The sequence below is a fragment of the Esox lucius genome, chromosome 24 (genome assembly GCF_011004845.1).
Source record: "Esox lucius isolate fEsoLuc1 chromosome 24, fEsoLuc1.pri, whole genome shotgun sequence".
Taxonomy (NCBI): Eukaryota; Metazoa; Chordata; class Actinopteri; order Esociformes; family Esocidae; genus Esox; species Esox lucius.
In genome coordinates, this window is record NC_047592.1 from 8,228,878 (window position 1) to 8,251,194 (window position 22,317).

Below are 22,317 nucleotides of genomic sequence, written 5' to 3' on the forward strand. Positions count from 1 at the left end.
GTACCTGTTGCCACAGACTGACCTATGAACATAACAGATAACTGGCTTAAAGCTTAAATGATCCCACATTATTTCAGGTAGCAGTCTGTGAAATCAATCATTCTGTAAGTGTTTTGCATCAACAATTGATTTTCTGCGAATCGGTTCTGGAGCGTTATAGTTTTGGAGAGACCACAATTAATTATTCTACAGGACAGTGAAATGAATAATTGCTCAGAAAATGTGAGTGTGTTCTGATTGGGTCTTACTTAATAGCTATTTGCATCCCCAAAGCCCCAAGGTTCCTCATCAATTCGCTAAGAGGAAATTAATGTGACAGTTTGTTTTTGTGGGCCAGTGCTTCAGTAAAACATTGATCATAATTTGTTCATTGGAAAATGAGGATATCCAACCAGCGCAAGACACCACCTTGACAAATGAGGACGCATCCCCAACATAATCAACACACTTGTCCACATCATCCAAACTCCCTTTTTCAAGTACTGAAATCAGTTGTCAGCCAGACTACTAACATCAACCCAAAATACCTAAAATCAAATACTAATCCTAAGTCTTTAACCAAACTATGAATCACTAACCTTTCCCTACTTCTAAAACAAAACAAGTATAATCACAAGTATAAATAATACATCAGTTACACACACACACACACACTTCAAATAACACCCCCCAGACAGCCCTGTTTAAATTGGCTGCTAATACGATTGAAGCTAGATTTAAAGCTAGATGTTTTTGCCAAAATCTTCAAGCCATAAGTCATCTTGCTATTTCAGCAGGCTATGGTGTGACAGTCTATCACAAGTGTCTTAACTTTATTATGTATCGTTAATTGCTGTCTTTGATGTCCTTATCAATACGCAAGCATGTTTCCCCCCACTCCTATCAATGAAATAAAGCATAGAAAGGTTTTATTGTGCAACCTGTCTTTACTAAAGGTGCAGTTTATTCAATGATACCTCTTATTCATTACAAATTGAGATTGCATTGCATTAAAATAACTTTACCGTCAGTGGGGATTTGTCTCTGGCTTCAGAACTTTAAAAAGATAAATGACAACACTACATAGGAATGCAACAAGCAACCGCTAAAGTGCAGTTTCAGCTATGTTGCATCACTGATTAAAAGAAAACTTTAACTTAAAAAATAATAATAAATACTTTAAGTCATGATAAGTGCTACTGTTACTCAGAATGTACCTGGCTGGATTTGCGGCATTCCCAACAGGCCTTTTTAGATGGACTCAGCATTATAGACGAGTAAAGCGCAGATTCATCTGTGAGGTCTGTCATAACCAAACACATGTCATGCTGTCATAACCAGGACCTACACCCAAAATGCTATGTCATGCTTTTATAACCAGAACTTACATCCAGAACCCTATGTCATGCTGTCATTACCAGAACCAACATCCAGAAACCTATGTCATGCTGTCATTACCAGAACCAACATCCAGAATCATATGTAATACTGTCATAACCAGAACCTACATCCAGAACCATATGTCATGCTCTCATAACCAGAACTTACGTCCAGAATCCTATGTCATGCTGTCATAACCAGAACCCACATCCAGAACCCTACATCATGCTCTCATAACCAGAACTTACGTCCAGAATCCTATGTCATGCTGTCATAACCAGAACCCACATCCAGAACCCTACATCATGCTCTTATAACCAGAACTTACGTCCAGAATCCTATGTCATGCTGTCATAACCACAACCTACATCCAGAATCCTATGTCATGCTGTCATAACCAGAACCTACATCCAGAACCCTACGTCATGCTCTGTGGCAAGTTAAAATACAAAAAATAAAAACAGGGCTTATGACTAGGGCCAGGAATAGTTTTTTAACAAAAAGGGGCTGGAATGTCATGAACAAGACAAAAAGCTGTTGTTACTTGTTAGTGTTTAACACCATGTCTGCTGCCTATCGGTTCCATGCCCCATACATTTATGAAGCCTGATTCCTTGTTCCCTGTTGAGGTCTCATCAATCTACAGTATCCGACAGGGTTCATGTGCTAGTTTTATGAAAGCAATATGTTTCACTCAACAATAAAGAGTGAGTAACAATGAGAGGAGTTACAAATAAATATTCTCCAATGTGGAATTTTGTTTGGGCTTAGTGGTTGGTTTAAGTGTAAAAATGTAAAACATTTTATTTTGGCATGAACAGAACAAGTCATGATTCCTGACTGTCAAACAAACTACTTAAAAACTAAGCTTTGGCAACATCCACTCCAAAAATATTTCTCTAAACAGAATGACTTTTCACCATCTCGAAGATCCTACCTGTTTTCCTGTTTGTTTGACCTGTTGGACCCAATTAGTTCTAATTCAGAATGCATATGAGCTCCACTGGCAGAAGCCCCAGAGACGTGTTTCACCCAGCAACTGTCTGTGAAGCAGCACAGAGCCAAGAAACAAGTGTTAAGAACTGATAATTGCCTGCCTATGGTGCGAGAATGAATCCAATTAAGTGATAATGAAACGCTATCTGCGGACAAATGTTTGTACAAATAAAAAACCGCCGGCCACACCACCAGCCTCTGATCTGATCTGATCACTTGAACCTGAGGACCAGTTGTTTGCCCACGCTGCTGAGGACGTCATTCTGATCACCCAGGCTTCACAGCAGCCAACCACTGGACAGATGCAGCTAGCCAGACACGGTCCAAAAGTATTCTGCTCTTATTTTAATAAAAGCAGACATAAAAAAATATATATTAGCAGCAAATAAAAAAATTATATAGTAACGATTTAATTACCTTAATTTCTCGGTATTTGCAGGTTTATAAAGTTTGACCCGTGTCCGTCTGAAATATACCTAATATATGTATTTATTGTATTTATTAGCCATTTATTTGAAATGTATTTAAAATGTTAATTATTTATTGTTTCTTTGGACGATGAGCCAAAACTACATCAGTGTTGCTTGCCTAAAAATTCATAACAGAAGACAACCTTTGACAAAGAAGTAATGTTTCTGAAGACTGATGGTTGTGAAGTCTCTGTTTAGTGCTGCCATGTTCTCTTTTTCTCGCTCTTGCTCAAACAAACAGCAAAAAAGGCACAGGGAACTGTAAATAGACAAAAGAACTGTAAATAGCCAATCGTGAGAAATAAACGTTTTATTCAAAAGTGCTGTGATCTGGCTTTCCACAAGAATCGTTCACAGATAGTTCTCTCATTCAAACAATTGTTAGCACAGAACATAATTGACCCCCATTGTTTTAAAAGCTTCAGTCAAGTCAGCTAGTATAGCAGGTTGGATAATATCGGCTAGTATAGCAGGTTGGATAACATCAGCTAGTATAGCAGGTTGGATAATGTCAGCTAGTATAGCAGGTTGGATAACATCAGCTAGTACAGCAAGTTGGATAACATCAGCTAGTATAGCAGGTTGGATAATGTCAGCTAGTATAGCAGGTTGGATAATGTCAGCTATTATAGCAGGTTGGATAACGTCAGCTAGTAGAGCAAGTTGGATAATGTCAGCTAGTATAGTAAGTTAGATAATGTCAGCTAGTATAGCAGGTTGGATAACATCCGATAGTATAGCAAGTTGGATAATGTCAGCCAGTATAGCAGGTTGGATAATGTCAGCTAGTATAGCAGGTTGGATAATGTCAGCCACTATAGCAGGTTGGATAATGTTTCACATGGGCTTGGTGATGCAGAACCCGCTGACACACTAACAGACACACACAACAGCCTGTGACAGACCTCCACCAATGGCATTAATGGACATCATCTCCCACTCAACTCAGTAGCAAGACAACATTTCTACTGGAAGCACACGTATTGTATAGAAAGAGGAAAATGGCTAACCCATATCATATTGCAAATGTGGCAAACAGAGTCACGCAGTACCTGTTGCCACAGACTGACCTATGAACATATCATATAACTGGCTTAAAGCTTAAATGATCCCACATTATTTCAGGTAGCAGTCTGTGAAATCAATCATTCTGTCAGTGTTTTGATCAACAATTTTCTGCAAGTCGGTTCTGGAGCGTTATAGTTTTGGAGAGACCACAATTAATTATTCTACAGGACATAATTGGGTCTTACTTCTACAGGACATAATTGGGTCTTACTAACTAGCTATTTGCATCCCCAAAGCCCCAAGGTTCCTCATCAATTCGCTAAGAGGAAGTGAATGTGACAGTTTGTTTTGTGGGCCAGTGCTTCAGTAAAACATTGATCATAATTTGTTCATTGGAAAATGAGGATATCCAACCAGCGCAAGACACCACCTTGACAAATGAGGATGCATCCCCAACATAATCAACACTCTTGTCCACATCATCCAAACTCCCTTTTTCAAGCACTGAAATCAGTTTTCAGCCAGACTACTAACATCAACCCAAAATACCCAATATCAAATACTAATCCTAAGTCTTAAACCAAACTATAAATCACTAACCAAACTATAAATCACAAGTATAAATAATACATCAGTCACACACACACTTCAAATAACACCCCCCAGACAGCCCTGTTTAGATTGGCTGCTAATACGATTGAAGCTAGATTTAAAGCTAGATGTTTTTGCCAAAATCTTCAAGCCATAAGTCATCTTGCTATTTCAGCAGGCTATGGTGTGATAGTCTATCACAAGTGTCTTAACTTTATTATGTATCGTTAATTGCTGTCTTTGATGTCCTTATCAATACGCAAGCGTATCAATGAAATAAAGCATAGAAAGGTTTTATTGTGCAACCTGTCTTTACTAAAGGTGCAGTGTATTCAATGATACCTCTTATTCATAACAAATTAAGATTGCATTACATTAAAAGAACGTTACTGTCAGTGGAGATTTGTCTCTGGCTTCAGAACTTTAAAATGACAAATGACAACACTACATAGGAGCGCAACAAGCAACCGCTCAAGTGTGGTTTCAGCTATGTTACATCACTGATGAAAATAAATAAATAATAAATACTTGATCAGTGCTTCTATTACTCAAAATGTACCTGGCTGGATTTGCGGCATTCCCAACAGGCCTTTTTAGATGGACTAAAAAGACAAGTACAAGTGCCTCATCTGTGAGGTCTGTAATAACCAGAAACCCATGTCATGCTGTCATAACCAGGACCTACATCCAGAACCCGTACATCATGCTGTCATAACCAGAACCCTACATCCAGAACTCCATGTCAAGCTGTCATAACCAGAACCCTACATCATGCTCTAATAACCAGAACTTACGTCCAGAATCCTATGTCATGCTGTCATAATCAGAACCTACATCCAGAACCCCATGTCAAGCTGTCATAACCAGAACCCTACATCATGCTCTTATAACCAGAACTTACGTCCAGAATCCTATGTCATGCTGTCATAATCAGAACCTACATCCAGAATCCTATGTCATGCTGTCATAACCAGAACCTACATCCAGAACCCTACGTCATGCTCTGTGGCAAGTTAAAATACAAAAAATAAAAACAGGGCTTATGACTAGGGCCAGGAATAGTTTTTTAACAAAAAGGGTCTGGAATGTCACGAACAAGACAAAAAGCTGTTGTTACTTGTTAGTGTTTAACACCATGTCTGCTGCCTATCGGTTCCATGCCCCATACATTTATGAAGCCCGATTCCTTGTTCCCTGTTGAGGTCTCACCAATCTACAGTATCCGACAGGGTTCATGTGATAGTTTTATGAAAGCAATATGTTTCACTCAACAATAAAGAGTGAGTAACAATGAGAGGAGTAACAAATAACCGCTTGCAGGAAAACACAAATCAAATGCACATGTCAAGTTCAGAGTGCTCTAATGGTACTCCCAGTTTCCATGGGAGAAGACGAGGGAAAGAGAGATACTGTGTAAGAGAATTTGTAGTAGGCTTGCAACATGACTACATTTTTCATTTTTAAATGGTGGGTTTCAACAGTTCAATGTATGAAGCTTTCCTGTCCCCTGAGCATAAGAATGTACAGTTTCTCTCAGCTGCTTAATCACCTTTGTCAAAGCAGATTTTAATTATTTTAAACGATTAACATGCAGGACAGATTTTCTTTTCTCCCAAGTTACTGCTGTCAATCATTACACAATTGCTTTACAAACACCAACTACAATCATCACATTTTACTTTGTCCCACAAAAGTCATGTATATGTATACAAAAATACATGGTTGGTGTATGTTGGTGTACACCATTTATTCAATTTCATGTTTTGGTTGCTATAGATGCCACCAGACACAACACATTGCATCGGCTATCAGCCAATGAGCATTCAGGATACAAACCACCCAGTGATATTTGTGACAGTATTTAAACCACCTGGTATATAAAAGGCCGTACACCATGGCTTTGACATAACGTCACTTTTTACAGCTATAATTATGTTGGTAATTGGTTTGAGGGATCGTAATATATTGTCAATATAACATAGTTAAAGGTTTGTCCAGGCACTCAAGCCATGCGCCATACATAACAATGACTCTTAGCCATTGTATATTGGCTGTTTATTGCTTGTATAAATACAGCTCCAGAAAAAAATCAAGAGACCACTGAACCTTTTTCTTTCAAAAAAGTTGAAAAGGAAAGTTTTGAGTGAGGAAAAGAAGGGTTAAAATTAAGAGGCCACTGCAAATTGAATGCTTCTGTTCCTCACTCAAAACCTTCCTTTTTCAACTTTTTTGGAAAGGAAAGAAAATGTGCAGTGGTCTCTTTTTCTAGACTTGAATATACAGTATTTTATCCAGTGTCTCCAGGCCTAGCTACAGCTGTCACGATTCAGACCATTGTTTTTAACATCCGCAGCATTACTTCTAACACCTAATTTTTAATTACACACATTTATATGGCTTTTTGTTTTATGGTAATGATGCTTTGGGGACTCGTTACAATTCCCTTGCTTCACAAAGGCAAATAATTCGTTCTGTTCTCCTCTGGATGGAGGGACGGAGGTGGAGGGGAGTGTTGGAGGGAATGGAGAGGAGAAGTGAGAAAGAGAGAGATGAAAGGAGAGATGGAGAAAATAAAAGAGTGGTAGCTAAAGAAAGAGAAGTTAAAGAGTAGAAGAAAGAAAGAAAAGCCCTTAAGAAAACGAACAAGGTCTTTAAAAGTCCGGGCTTTGTGAGATGATAATGTTCCTTACGCCCAATAACCTTACACCATCTTAGAAAATGAAATGTTTCTATTCTCTCTTAAAGTGGAAGAGTCAACATCACATGCATGACTTGGACAAAACATCGAGATGACCTGACCTTGGATGGAACCCAATATTCCAATGTGTGCAGGCAATGGAAAACACAACAGTGTTTATATTTCTCTCCCATCCCCATTTCTCAATGTTCAATTTGCAGTCATGGCCTTGCCTAATAGCAAAGCTCCATAGCAGGTTTGGGAGAGCTGAAGATTGAGACATGTGTTCTCCGGTGCACATCTCACCAAGCCGTTGTTAGAAATCAGCCGTTTCGTATAGTGTTTGAAATAATTATCGCATACCTGGTTGTCAAGGGAGAGAGTAATTAATTTATTTATTGCAGCATTAGATAGTCTTGTTCATGAGGTTACGGACCTGGTTTTCCATACACAACCTCAATCTCATCTCACTCATTCTCTTCTCACTGTCATGTTGGTTACAAGCTGATATATACATTGAAGGGCGTGTTTACCTAGCATAGATCAGGTTTCTGAAATGGGTTTTCTCAGAAGGGTGGCTGGCTTCTCCCTTAGGGATAGGGTGAGAAGCTCAGCCATCCGTGAGGAACTCGGAGTAGAGCCGCTGCTCCTTTGCGTCGAAAGGAGCCAGTTGAGGTGGTTCGGGCATCTGGTAAGGATGCCCCCAGGACGTCTTCCTAGGGAGGTGTTCCAGGCACGTCCAGCTGGGAGGAGACCTTGGGGTAGGCCCAGGACTAGGTGGATAGATTATATTTCGACACTGGCCTGGGAACGCCTCGGGATCCCCCAGGCAGAGCTGGCAAATGTGGCTCGGGAAAGGGAAGTTTGGGGTCCCCTGCTGGAGCTGCTGCCCCCGCGACCCGATACCAGATAAGCGGATGAAGATGAGATGAGATCAGGTTTCCAAGACAGTAACCCCCCATGCCAAATAGTCAATGTAAACATTCCTGTGGTTATCAGAACGCAACCTACAGAGAGAATCTAAACAGAGAGGTTTCTGTGGTTCTCATTATCTAGGCACATTCACTTCCAATGAAACGTACATTCACATAGTAATTATTAATGATCAGATTCCACACCGTTCTTCTTAGCAGCTGCTCACTCAGCCTAAGGTGACAGCCCAGGGGCTGGAATGCTCTTCCAAGTGGATGTGTTAGCCAGCAAGTCATCTACATGAATGTCTTAATAACCAGTCATTTTGCTCCAGTCCTCTTTTACAGCTAGTCATTTAGCAGGAATTAGCAACATAAACCGAGACAGGGACCGCCAGTACACAGACACAATCCATCCAAAGAAACGCCTGTACTGAAATCAATGGGAAGGGAGAGCGAGCAGTCCAGGTTTGTAATTATACCAGGGCTTTGTCCTCCCATTCCTTTACAACCCTCTATGTTTCAACACAATAAACTCAGAGATGAGGTTTCAGGAGCACGTGTGTGTGTGTGTGACCTGACGACTGAAATTAAACCACTATTGACTTAATCAGTGGAGTGAGTAGTAGCCGAAAATGGGTCAATATGAGACTAAAAAACGTTTATGTAATGTCGATGCCAACCCTTGGACCGACCAGAGTTGGGTGACTGTTGACTGTGCATTGGCATACATTGTATAAACCTGTTGTTTAATATACATCATCTACAATAAAGGAGTTAAGCGCCACTGTCATTAATTCAATTACGCTGTTCTTAAAGTTTTCCTCCAGGCATGAGTTTGGCCCATTTTTCGTAATCTAATCTATTTACGGACCCTCAGTTACGTAACCACTGAAACATTGTACAGTCAATGAGGATCAAAACGAATTTGCCATGCAATTTGGTAATGTCATGCCTAGTAAATGTGTTGTAATGCAGAGACCTCTAAATATATATGTATGTCTCGTGTCCTGACGAGTTATGTAAATGGTACAAAACAATTAACCTTGTAGAGAGTGTTTCGACACACACCAAACCCCACATAATGAACCACCACTACCCCAGCCTGACACTGGACGGCACATTGAAGGACAGTGTATAGCAGAGTTCAAATTACTTTCTTTAAGTTCAATTTGCATGTATGACGGCTTAATTTACAAATCAGCACGCAGCCCATTTCACAGGCTTTACCACGTACTGTGATGTATGAGCAAATGTGACATTTTGACCCCATAGGACAGACCAGCAAGCCATGGGATTGGAGCTGACCCTGACTGTAATACTGTCAGCGTTGGCTTCATTTACCGTACAGATTTATTCAGTGAAGTCAAATCCAATCCAACACTTGTCAGTCAGTAAACACAAAAAGACAGTCACCAGAACATGAATGGGGACACGATCAGAAAATGACCTGGTCAGAAGGATGAACTCAGGGATCCGACCCTGAACCGTTTGTCAGTTGAGGAAATCCCCAAGCATTAATTCTCATCCAGACATCCAGATTTAAAGAAAGACAAAAGGGTAAAGGCTGTGCCTGTAAACAGCCACGTCCCCCTGACCCCGGCGACCTGCAGGAAAGAATCAGGTCAACGGGAGTTTGCAAGTTACCAGAGCAGACCTACGTTCTGCCTTCAAGGGGCGGCTGTTGAGATGAACGACATGTGGCTGGAGCCGCTGAGGTTATAGAGCAGAGCCGGCTAACTCTTGCCTAACACTTCGCTGTGTTGAAGCAAGCTCGGATTTCTCTCCTTGTCAATGCTACGGCGCGCGGGAAGTTCCCTCAAGGTTCAAGGCTTTAACTCGTTTCCTCCTGTTCGCCAAGTTTTTCTCATGTTATTGCTTTTCTGTCCAACTACTTTTCTAGGAGTGGATGTTTTGATGTTGAGTAACTTTAGAAAGTCAAATATAATATTTATTCAAAAGCAGCGCTTGGGGTGAGGACTGGGGAACACACAGGGTACACAGATTTAAACAAGTCAAATTGTCTAGACAGAAATCCCCTGAGAAACGTTTGCACACTCTTCTGTAATTATATTGAGGATTCACTTACTCAAATTCTGGATGTGACGGAAATTACAAGCTAAAACATTTTAACAGCACTTTTCGATTGGATAATAAGACAGCAAGTCACAGGTAAAGGAAAATAAATTCAGTACTTGTTTTTTATTTGTTTACTGTATCTCACATGTGGCTGAAAAGACAACACTCGCGACTGAAATGTCCTTGGGTGATTCACATATATTCAGCTCGGGGAAAAATTAAGAGAGCACTGCACCTTTTTCCTTCCTTTCCAAAAAAAGTCGAAAAAGGAAGGTTTTGAGCGACTATTCAACTTTTCTGGAAAGTAAAGAAAAAGGTGCTGTGCTCTCTTAATTTATTCCCGAATAAATACACTTGTGGCAGCACTAAGTTAGAAGTTTTGTTCATTCGATAGCTCACAGGGAGTTTGAAGACTGTGTGGCTCATAAACAAAATGTTCTCATTTGAATCAACGGAGAATCAATGGGTGAAAAGCTAAGCAATCGAGGAGAAATGTTAGAAATGTATTATTGATTTCAAAATTAGCCCTGGAAACTTCCAGGACAGTTATTTGCACTTGAGAAAGAGGGAGAGAAAGAGAGCAAGAGAAAGTTCAAGAACAGGATTGAGAGACTGATTCCTTTTCTGATCATTCTTTTATCCTGGCTCTGTTATTATATTTATCTTAATTTTCCACATGTAAACAAATTCACTATGCTAAAAAAGCCCTTTAATTTGAAACAGTGAGAGAGACACACAAAGAGAGACAGAATGACAAAGACAATGGGAGACTGAAAAATAAAGAGAATTACAGAGAGAAGGGGAGAGAGTGGGAGAGTAGTAGGAATCCAGAGGATCTAGGATCCCCAAAAGCTCATTCAGATACTTCAGCTACTCATTCTGGCTTCCACGGGTAACGTAAACACAAGACAAAATACACTGTAAAGGATCACTATGAAGAAAGACAGATCAAGGCTTGAGCTTTACACCCTGCCTCTTTTCTCCCAAGACACTTTCATCTCTCCAGTGTCCTCCCTTACAAAACTTAGTTTGACTGGGGCATGTGTTTTGGGGGAGACAGAGGGAGACAGCACGCATGTTGGCCTGGCCCAGTGTTTCACCAGACATCTGGTTCTAATACCTCCTCCTGCAGCCCCCACCCGTCCATCCACACAGCCAGCCTCATCATGGTAATCAGTGCTCCAAAGATTGACTGGTGAACCATTCTAACCCCTCAGAGCTTCAGCTCTGACATCAGAGTTAATCTCCTTTCTGTCTCATTGTCAATAGCAGACCACTTTTCGTTCAAGCCCCCCGACTGGCATGCGATTTATAGAACCTCAGATTCTCTTAAACATTCTTACTGTACATACCAGACTGAAGCACAAAAGGATCACCTTGATAATCATCAGACACTGGATCAAGAAACACTATCACTCCAACAAAAGGAGCGTCAAGGCAGATTTATAAATGTCAGCGTTCCTTTGTGGATTCATTGTGAAGATAATTAAATACGTGCTGAGCCTAAATGTCTCTTCACATTCAAATGACACCAAATGACTCACTCTCGGTTACACGTTGTGTTATAGTTTCTTCATAATCACTAACACACTAAATTGGTCCTACTAAATTGGTCCTATGGGCAACATAAACCCATCTTCCAGAAGGAAGACCATTCACTCTAACCTATAAGTATAACCTTTTTTGCAAAACACTTCACACAATTCCTTTTGAATAGCACCATTTCCATACTTTTGTCATGCAGAAATACATTTGGCTTGGTTCAAAACACCAAACCTCGAATCGTAGCAATTCTCTACACAAAGTTGTCGAGGTGTAAACACCAACAAGCATAACTAGTCAACAAGCAATCAGGATGCTGGCATGAATATAAAGGGCCAGAGGTGGGCTCTTCCGTGTTTTGGAACAGTGGATGACAACATTATGTACAAAATGCAGTCCACATTCAGGAGATGTGTGTTAGCAGTTAGCAGACCTTGTCTAGATATCCCAAGGAGGATGTCTCCTTGCTAAAACTGTAGGAACATTTTGAAGTGAAGAGGCTCTTTTGCCGCTTAGCTTGTAGAGAGATCAAAACATTAGCGACGCTTTCAACACCGAAACCCTGGAACCTAGGTAGTATTTGACAATTTAGCTCGGCATCGATTCGCACTCTCACCGTCAAGGAAACAGTTCTGTTTTACCACAATTCAGTGGCCTGTGTTACTGGAGTACCAGGGGCCCATTGAAGCAGCTCTAAGAGGCAAAATCAGAAATACTCCGTTCTACTCTTTTACAAGGCCATTGTGGGGGTTATTGCATTTACCCGACACATTTGCACTTCTTCACTGCTTTCTAAGGGGCTCTTAACACTCAGAGAGGACTGAGTAGTGGGCATCAAAGAGACACCAGAAACATTTTAAATGACACTGAAGGGGTGAAGGAAAGGAACACAGAGCGCCCCTGTATAGGTGTGTTAGCATCGGTGCTTCTCACCAGAATGTGAGCATGTGAATGACGTGGTAGAAATGGGTCCCGGGGAAATTGGACTGGTTTTCTGAAACGCCTTTGGTCAATTTCTCCAGAACCTTTTCACCCAGCTGTCTTAAACGTGTCGCAGATATTGTTACTGTGGACATCACGTCTCGCATGATTGCTTATTTCCATCTCGGCCATGTCGATGTGCCATCATAGTCACGGACATCGTACAAACTATCTCAGAATGGACAGTCTAACCCCAGGTCCCACTCTTGGTGTGGGGGGGGGGGGCTGTTTGGATTTCTGACTGTGACGTAGCACTGGCTCGCAGATCAAAGAAACTCCATCGTTCTCAAAACTATCTGACCCTCAACATCTGCTCCAGCACTTGTGCAAATAGATAAATCTTTGATGCGTACACCACCACATATAAAGCCAGATATAAAGAAATGTTCAGGGACGTTGATTATCTTCCTCTTTTGTCCGGCAAACACATTAATAATGAGCTTTAACAGTCTTGTAAAGACATCTTGAGGTTGTGAGAGGTTCAGGTTGCTATGGGAATAATAAACAGAACATGTTGTTAGTTGACCATGTTGGTAGGCTCCCCAAACCATCCCCAGCCCCCATAACCCAGCCCCTGTGTGACCTTGAGAAGCAAAAACTAAGCCAGCACTAGGATCAAACTGTCACTCAATGGCAATCTGGCAAACAGACATGCTTGTAATCACAGCCCTTGTGTAGAAACACCTCCAGACAATACAAAGAGAGCTGTGGTCTGATACGACATTTCCATGGTTACAAACATAGAACAGTGGCCCTAGAAAACATTATTGTCAACATATAGCAGGGTTCTCATGTCACGTCTGGATTCGGAGGGAAATAAAATACACATACATATGTACTGTATCATATTAAAAGGCTACCCACACTCCCACTAGGCAAAAAACTGTTTCAAATCTGCACAGTGGGATTTACAGCGTTGTGTAAAGCAAACTAAGCTCAGTCAATAAGTTGATAAAAGTAAATGTTTATTCTGTCTGTGGATGTTGCAAAAGTGTGGAATGGCTGTACTGTAAGATCTCTTAGATCAGCACTGACTGACTGGAAGTGTGCAGCCGTGAGAGGTTTACGCTCAGTGTGCATTCCCACGTTCACAAAATATTAACAAAAAGACATTCACACACAAACATTATATCATGTATGCCCCACTTCTGTTCTCCCTCTCACACACACACGTGCGTGCGCACGCACGCACGCACAACCTCACAGTACATAAAACAATAAACAGATGTGGATGAGGGCCAATCACTAGCACTGAGGTTCCCATCACCACTGTTCAGCATTGTGTCTCCAACAGAGAATCAAAATTCTTTCCACAATGATTCAATTAGCCAAACAGCGGGGCAGCCACACTGAGAACCTCTTTTGTGAGCAGATCCTCTTTTCTGTTGCACTGTCCCTTCGATCCGTTAACTAGCACAGACTATATTAACACTCCCCCTCAGGGCTCAGGGCCCTTGGTGACGCCGGGAAAGGGCGGATGAAACTCAAGGGGCCCATGGCTTGGCTGGGCCTCAATGTTATCTATTAGTGAGGGGCCCCGAGGCATTCATCTTATCAGTGGGTCCAGGATTCCAGGCGACGGCCAGGACCAAATGCTCTTGTATGCTCCTCCACACATGCCGCCGGGCCACGGTAATCAAAGAACTGCTCGGACCTCGAGGCCACAGGGCAAGCATTGATCAGAGAGTGACACTCAAAGCGCTGGCATGTCCGTGTGAAGCCGGATCCGGCGCCAGCCAAACAGCCTCAGGGTCTTTCTGGAACTCGATTAGAAACACCACGGGTGTTCAAATCAAACAGGCCGAGGAATCAGGCCAGCCAACCACACCAGGAGTCAGTCAATTAGCCTGTCTGTTATCTAGTCGATTGGACACATTTCCATGCAAAGGAGCACGAGCACGATTTGTAATCATGATCCATTGATTAGAAGGGAATGAGACTGAGAGCTATGCTCCCATCAATGTTCACCGAGTTTTCAAATTGCTTTGCCCCGTGTGCTTAACCCTAACCGAGACGTCGGCGATGGAGCTGGCTTACAACACGAAAAGCATTGCAGGCACTGCTGTGAGTCATGGAGTCAGATCCTCTGTTAGATATCTGAAGAGGGAGGACAGGGGAGGACGGGGGAGGACGAGGGGGTTAAGACTATCTCTGCTGCATTCAAGCCAAGCAGAGACTCATAGCCAGGCGAGCGACGTAATCCTCCAGGCTGGAAAGGAAATGGGAAGGCAGGTTCAGTTACACTGTCTGGATCTGGTTCAGGAAGTGAGAATGACCAGGGGATGATCATCTGGCAATGAGTTACAGAATGGAGCTGGGTCCTGGGCTCAGTTTCTCAATACACATCCGATCAGATTTTGTCTATCACATAGGACTTAATGCATAGAAGTGGTATGATTTGAATGGTTGTGTCATTGATTTGACTGGGCCTGCCTCTCCTATTAACATTTGATACATTTAATCCTATCCACTTGCTTAAATTTGTTCAGAATATATTAAAACTATAGGAAAACCCGCCCTGACCTAAGAAAATTTTGTTGTGTAACTCTAAAACATAAATCAAATATAGGGCTTTCAGCGTGTGTGTGATTTGAGAAAAGGAACAGTTTGGTCACTGAAGTTGCACGGTACTATATTTGGTGGATGGATTCAAATTGCTGGCTTTAATTTTTAACAATGTGTTTATGAAAAAAACAGACACACTGACTGACAGACCTACTGAATTTGGCACCTGTCTTTCTTTGTTCTCTGCTCGATGCATTTTGGACTTTCTTTAAAACCATTTGGACATCTTTAAAACCAAGGAATGGATAATGAGGAAAACTGGTGCTACAGGTTCTCTCTCCGTCTAAAAAAACCAAAAGAGCTTCACATTTCAATAACTCAAGGCCAGAGCATTAACAGAGCATGAATGGGAGCTCCTATTCTCTCTGTGCCTAAGGCTTGGGGGTACCACGGACATTGGCACCGGGGCAAGTGTCTAGACTAGGACAATAGCCCTTCCATCCGATTTCAAATACTTTTTGGACCTTCTGTGCAAATATTTCCTTTCAGTTTCCCCTGACAGGCTCTATTAAAACATTCAGCCGAGCTCCAGCACACCGTTATTTTCCTGATACTCCCCAAACTTTCGGCGATGGCCGACGCGCTCAGGTAGGCAGGAGCACGTTGAATGTATGAAGCTGTCGATGATGTCCACGACCGGCGGTTAATGACAGGAGCGTGTCGATGTAGACAACGCCGTTATCGGGTAACCAGCTGCTTGAGCTGGAGTGGCTGACTAGACATCTTCTGGCGATGCTCATGTCATCGCCCCCTTAGCAACTCGCATCACAACACCGCCACCCGCTGCGTTCAATTGGCCGAACGTGGGCTCCCAGAGAAGCCAATGAGCAGTCACTTTGCAGAGTGGCCCTTTCATAGCAGTCTGTCTGTGGAACAGGGAGGAAGTCGGCGCCTCAAATGAGTCTCTGAAACCAGCGGCACAGAAGAGCCTTTTTTCTGTTACACGCAGACTCCGGTAAAAATAGCCGTCGCCATGGCATCAGCTAATGGGGATCATAATAAAACCAAAAGAAAACGGTACACATAGATCCTCTGGCAGGCAGTGGCACACAGGTATCTCAGTGATCGGCAAAATGACACATCTCTGTGATCTCTACGGCCGGCGGTATTAGCTAGGCTCCGGCGGTTGAAAAAGCGGCACGCCATTTAGCAGGCGTTCAGAGGGGCGACCAGGCTCAGGATCAACAGACCCCCCCTGAGAACTCCACACTGGGGCCCCCTGTCCGGTTCGGGAACGACACGTTCCATTAACATGCTATAAGCTGCGCAGACATACGGACGAAACATTTTGCAGGTTGGTTACGGCCAACTGGTGATGCCTGATTACACCTAAGGTTATGTTAACTGTATTTTCCCACCCCAAGGGCACTGGACCGGAAAAAGAAACAACAGCATACAACTGTTGGGGAAGGGTGTGTATGTCGTTTTTACAAATAATGTCCCACCCCCTCTATGGCTTTGTAGGACTGATTCCAAATGTTTTTGTGGCAGAGTTACGGTATTCCCTTGTCCACACACCCTCCTCCCTCTCCTCAGGACCATAAAACATTCAAACACGAGATAATAAACATCAGTGCAAGCCCTTATCATGACATTTTAATTAACAATTACATAAAACGTAACAAGTAAAAAAACGCAACCGTCATTCCACAGTCCCTCAGGTCAGAAGGTACACAATTGATTTGCCTGCCCTTTTTTTTTTGGATGTGCAAGCCGTTACCTGAAAGGGCGCCGCAGCTGAAGTCGTTGTCGTTATTGAAGCCCATAGAATGTTAAGAGCGAGCCTGTGAGAACGGGAAGCATTGTGTGTTGGTGAGTGTTATCAGGCAGTCCAAGGGAGCAATGAAAAGTTCACTTGTTCACAAACAAGGTCAAACGCTAGTCACCCCCCCCCCCCCCCCCCCCCCACACACACACACACACACACACTTGCAGCCCTTTTTGTCCGTAATAGAAACAGATCTTTGCACTCTAACCCATAGGCCACATGTGTGGGTGACAGGACCAGGGGAGCTAACTGGAGTTGAATGGAAGGAATCATACCCATCAGACAGACATTCCATTGAATTACAGAGTCTTGTGCGGTGTGCATTAAACAAAAGGCGCTTCATTGAGCGAGGAATCCGAACCCTAACATTTTTCTAAAAGCTTCATTGCTACAATTTATACTTTTAAATATAAAAATAGTTACACAAACATATATACACGCGTATGCCATTATTTGATCTGTGGTGTGAATTCATCTGTTTGGATACCTAAGAAAAAGTTTGAATTTTTTTTTACAACATAATAATAGCATCCTGACAGTCATGCTTGTATAATTTCGTTTAACTGCTGAAATGCTTTCAGTCCTTTTTGGGGCCTAAAACACAAAAGCCTTCATTCACCATCTTCTGAGGTAAAACAACAGCTGCATGTCATGCCACAGAAACAGTCATTTGCAATGCCTCATTTTGGGAAATGAGCTCAATTTGGCATTAAAACCTGAGCGTTGGTTAAAAGGCGCAGACACACAGAGTTCCCCCAGACTAGAAAAAGGCTATAAGTTACAGTACTATTCTTTGGGTTTAGTTTGCAGACGGCCCTGGGGATATATTAACTGTACAGATGCCGTATATTAATTTGATCATCATGTTGTTGCAAAAGCGAAGTTGTAGTGCAGGTCTATTCATGGTTTTAAAAGGATTGTAAAGTTTCAGCTTAAGAAAATGTCACATTTGATTTCCCTTAAGTGGAAATGTATCAACCTCTACAAATGTGTTTTTCTCATAAATCCTCATAATAATTTGTATTTCCGATTGCTTCGGGATTATTTTCCTGATGCAAATGGCTCAAATTAAGTTATATGAAGCCTCCATATATACAACTAATGGTTTCTATTATGACCCTATAGTGCAATCATATAGCAAACATGTATCATGCTGTGGGATCAGTGTAAGCAACGAAGCAACCCAAGAAAAGAATCAGTGTTTTTTTTTTTGTGTGTTTTTTTTCTATTGCCTCCTGTTTCTTCTCTTTCAACAGATATTCCGCAGAAAACATTCAAGTGTTCAAAGGTTCATAGCACGACAACAGATTCCCAACAGGAAGAAGGGGGGGGGGCAGTACCAGTACAACAACCCTCCGCTGACAAGTCCTTCGCCACATCCTCTCCTCTAATTTAGAAAACAATCCATTTAGGTATTTCCGGATTCATCCGCCTAAACATGTGACTGCATCCCCTTGTTGGGATTGGGCGCCCCTTGCTTGTCATGCGCCCCGGATATCCAGTGGTAGCAGTCAGTGGCGGTCTTATTGCGCTGCATGGCGGCGCAGCGGGTACAGTAAACAATGCCCAAAGCCACCATCACCACGACGATGATGCATATGGGCACAAGGAGGCCCACGAGCAGCCAGTTGCTGTTGCCCTGCTTTTGGCCGCTCCCGTTCTCCTCAGGTGGCTCCCGCTCCTTCTTCACCTCCTCATCGACCACACCCCGCTCATGGGAAACAGTGGTTTGGGAAGCCGCGGGAGGAGGTAGGGAGGGGGTGTGATGGTTCTGGTTCTCAGCCCGGTTTCGGTCCAGCACTTGTGGGGCTGTCACTGATGCACTGTCATTCTCATTAGCTGCAACATCAAAGCTGGCTGCAGAGATGCCTTGCTTTGTTGCTAGTCCTTGGTCCTGGCTGGTGGGGGTGGGACTAGACCCCATCCAAATCGTCGCCCCTTCTGAGATGGTGGAGGTGGGGAGGACTGAGGGACTGGTAGTGGCTTCATATTCCTCTTCCGCCTCCTCCACGTAATACCAGTTAGGCGTGGGAGCTGAGACAGGGGATGTGTGGGGGGCGGGGCTACTGAGAGAGGGGGTGGGTTTGAACTCTGGCTTGACCTTAGCTGGGGCATTCCAATGAATGGTTTCCCAACCCGCTGTTGACTCTATCTCTTTTGACTCTTCCTCCTCTGGCTCTTCTGTTGGGGGATTCAAGAATCTGTTGTGGCTGAGGGCTGGATCCTCCTGAGGTTTGCTGGTGCCCCAAATGTCCCTCGCCAGCCTGGGGTCCTCTGTGAGCCAGTCCAGTGACTCTTCCTCCTCTGTGGTCCAATCAATGTTAGTCTGCTCGGGGGTCCAGTGGTACATGGGATCCTGGGATTCCCAGATGGGGCCTGGGTGCTGGGTCACCCAGGGGTAAGAGGTTGTGGCCGCTGTGTGCGAGTCCTCCTCGCCTTCCCCAATTTCCCTGCAGGAGAAGTGGTCAGAGAGCAGCTTGAAGCCCACCTCGCAGTAACAATCAAAGCCGCCCTCGTAGTTCACACACATCTGCTGACACGTCCCAGGGATCTGACACTCGTCCGTGTCCTGGCAACGAGAGGGATCCTCGGGCACCAGGGAGTATCCCAGGTGACAGTGGCAGACGTGGGAGCCGGGCGTGTTCTCGCAGGCGTGCTCGCAGGGGTCCTCCATGCACTCGTCCACATCCTCGCACTCGCCCTCCTCGTCCGTCCGATAACCCTGGCGGCAGCGGCACTCAAAGGTTCCCGGCGCATTGACGCACAGCTGCTCGCAAGGGCTCTGGAGGCACTCGTCGACGTCCAGGCAGCCGCGCATGTCCGGGGCCAGCATGTAGCCTTCAGGGCAGGCACAGCGATAGCCGTCTGAAAGGGGCAGGCATTCGAACTCGCACGGGGCCCCGCGGCAGACGTCGGCCGCCGTGCACGTCTGTCCGTCGTCGTCGAGCTGGAAGCCTTCAGAGCACTCGCAGTAGGATTGCTCCCCGACCTTCTGGCAGAAATGCTCACATCCTCCGTTCCCCCGATTGCACCAACTCGTCCCGGGGGCGTCGGAGCAGAGGGGCGCGTCCCGGGACCAGCCCACGGTTCCATCATCCTTCAGCATGCACAGAACTGACTGCTCGTCCTTGGTGCCCCCTGGGCAGGGTATGGCGGCCATGGACCCAAAGGGCACGTGCGTCAGGAGTGTGCTGAGAAGGCCGAACGGGGTACTGTAAAGGGCGTTGCCGGCACCTTCGTTTTCAACGGCTGGGCACATGCCCTTGAAGGTGTAGCGGCACAAATAGCCATCCACCGGCACTGAGCAAGAGCCGTCCAGCCATTTAAAATTGTTGTGCTGCTCATGCGCGGCCGTGCCATAATTCATGACCACACACCGCGGTGCCGAACAAGTGCTGGGCGAGTCCTCCGTGAGCCAGTTGGTGTACTGGGTATCCTGGTCACCGGTGGTCCAGGAGAAGCCACGAAGTGGGCGAGAGGCTGTACACTGCCGAGGCTGTCTCTGGAGACCAATCCACACCTGGACCTTTGTCCTGGAGCCCCGTAGCTCCAAGCCGGAGAAGAGAGCTGCGATGGTGTCCGCCTCCTCACGGAGTTTGACGGTGGCCAGGTTGCCTCCCTTTTCCTTGCAACTCCTCCAGGAGTCCAGGAAGGTCTTGCGCTGGAAATAAACCATAAAGCAGCCTTTGTCATTGCACAGAGCATCCCTCTCCTGGCCCCTTACAGTGGAGGTATAGCAGAATAGACCCAGCAATGAGAGAACTACAACATTTATCCCGTTCACTAGAGAGCCCATGGTTAGTCGACTTTCCCAGACCCTCTCCGTCTCTCTCGCTCTCTCTGTCTCTTGCTCCTCTTTTTAACCCCTTCTCAGAGTATTCAGTCTTCAAATAAACCGTTTTTATTGGTCTTTCCTTCTCATCCAAACTTTCGTCTCATACCTCTCCAAACTTTTCCCGCTTTGCTTGTGTCTCTCCAACGTCCTGACTCTCGCCTGCTAACAGAGTTCTGTGCTGGGGCTGAGTGCTCGCAGACGGTCTCTAGATTTCGGAGAGGGAGAGGGAGGGGTGATAGGGGATGGAGCAAGGGAAAGGGAGGGAATGGTAAAAAGAAGTGTATCTTTTTGGAAGAGGCGGGGGAGTCTCAGTGTGTGTGTGTGTGTGTGTGTGTGTGTGTGTGTGTGTGTGTGTGTGTGTGTGAGTGAGAGCTGCCTGTGAGAGTCCTGGGGGGGCTTGGGGGAGGTGCACTGTGTTTTATGCTCGGAGTATATCGTATGGTTTTCATAAGTCTGTTTATGGAAATAGCTTGGGACCTAGCCATTTACCCCCCCCCCCCCCCCCACCCCTTTCTCTCACCCTCCACCAATGCACACACACACACACACACACACACACACCATCCCCAAAAGGGCTACAAGGCAAATTCAGATATGATGCGTTAAAAATTGATTTGTTTTCTTCAGTTATTCAGTGGGCAGGGAGAAAGAGAATCTAGATCTATCAATGTTCCAAACAGTCATCTCTCCATTTGCTGCCCCTGGTCTCCTTCCAGTCCGTGGCTGAAGAACTTTTTTGACTGAATCTTTTTCACTCTTGCCGCTGTTGATACATTTGTTCTTCTTCTTAATCCAACAGATGGGTTCAATACTTTCCGGGTTTAATGTCAACTGGGATTGTTGATTCAGACAATGTTTGTAGAGACCCTCAAGGTTGTGTGCGCGTCTACCCACATGTGATACACTTCGTAAGCACCGCAGCACTCTGCTCTTTAATCCTCACCATCCTTTACCAGCGCAACACGTAGAATCCAACTAAAATACCTTTCCCTCATAAGACTCTGAACCGGCAATGATGCTAAAGCCTGGAGCAAGAAAGAAGAGGCCGACTCGGCTCATGCTGGTATCTGGGTTGTATTTCTTGCTCGAGGCTGTACCTTCAATATATGCAATATATAAATATGTATAAATGCACACGTGTGTACATAACTATGGTGTCTACAATCATCCCACCTGCCTTAATAATAACAAAGCCTACGTGAGGGCATGTAGGGGAAAGGGAAGCAGTGAAAGTAGCGCGGGCACAGCAAAGGGCCTCCACGTTCGGCTATGAAAACAAGGCAGGAATTCAATTAAATGGAGATGGTGTTTCTAAAAGTGGGTGTTTCAGGGCTTTGGGGCGAATGGGGGGTGTGGCTGGGTTGGCTAGCAGAGGCGAGGAAGCAGCAGGATCGTGAGCTCGTTAGGAATCCCCCTGCCTTCTGTCTGTTCCGAAAATGGCACGGACAATCTCATAACCTTTTAGAATAAAGGAAGCCGGGGAACATTTCACTGATCGAATGGGCTATAAAACACACAAATCAGCATGCACAAAC

General features: G+C 44.3%; 1 protein-coding gene across 1 annotated transcript; it reads right to left on the reverse strand.

Moving 5' to 3' along the window:
- Positions 1-16,748: 16,748 nt before the first annotated feature.
- cd248a (CD248 molecule, endosialin a) lies at positions 16,749-20,968 on the reverse strand. The gene is made up of 2 exons (XM_020043598.3): positions 20,889-20,968; positions 16,749-20,608 (listed from the first exon to the last, which is right to left on the reverse strand). The coding sequence occupies exon 2, from the start codon at positions 20,312-20,314 to the stop codon at positions 18,380-18,382; it is 1,935 nt and encodes a 644-aa protein (XP_019899157.2). The 5' UTR covers positions 20,315-20,608; positions 20,889-20,968; the 3' UTR covers positions 16,749-18,379.
- Between the last annotated feature and the right edge of the window lie 1,349 nt (positions 20,969-22,317).

Coding starts and splice junctions, on each gene's coding strand:
- cd248a (XM_020043598.3), bottom strand. CDS start 20,314: ATGAATTATGGCACGGCCGCGCATGAGCAGCACAACAATTTTAAATGG.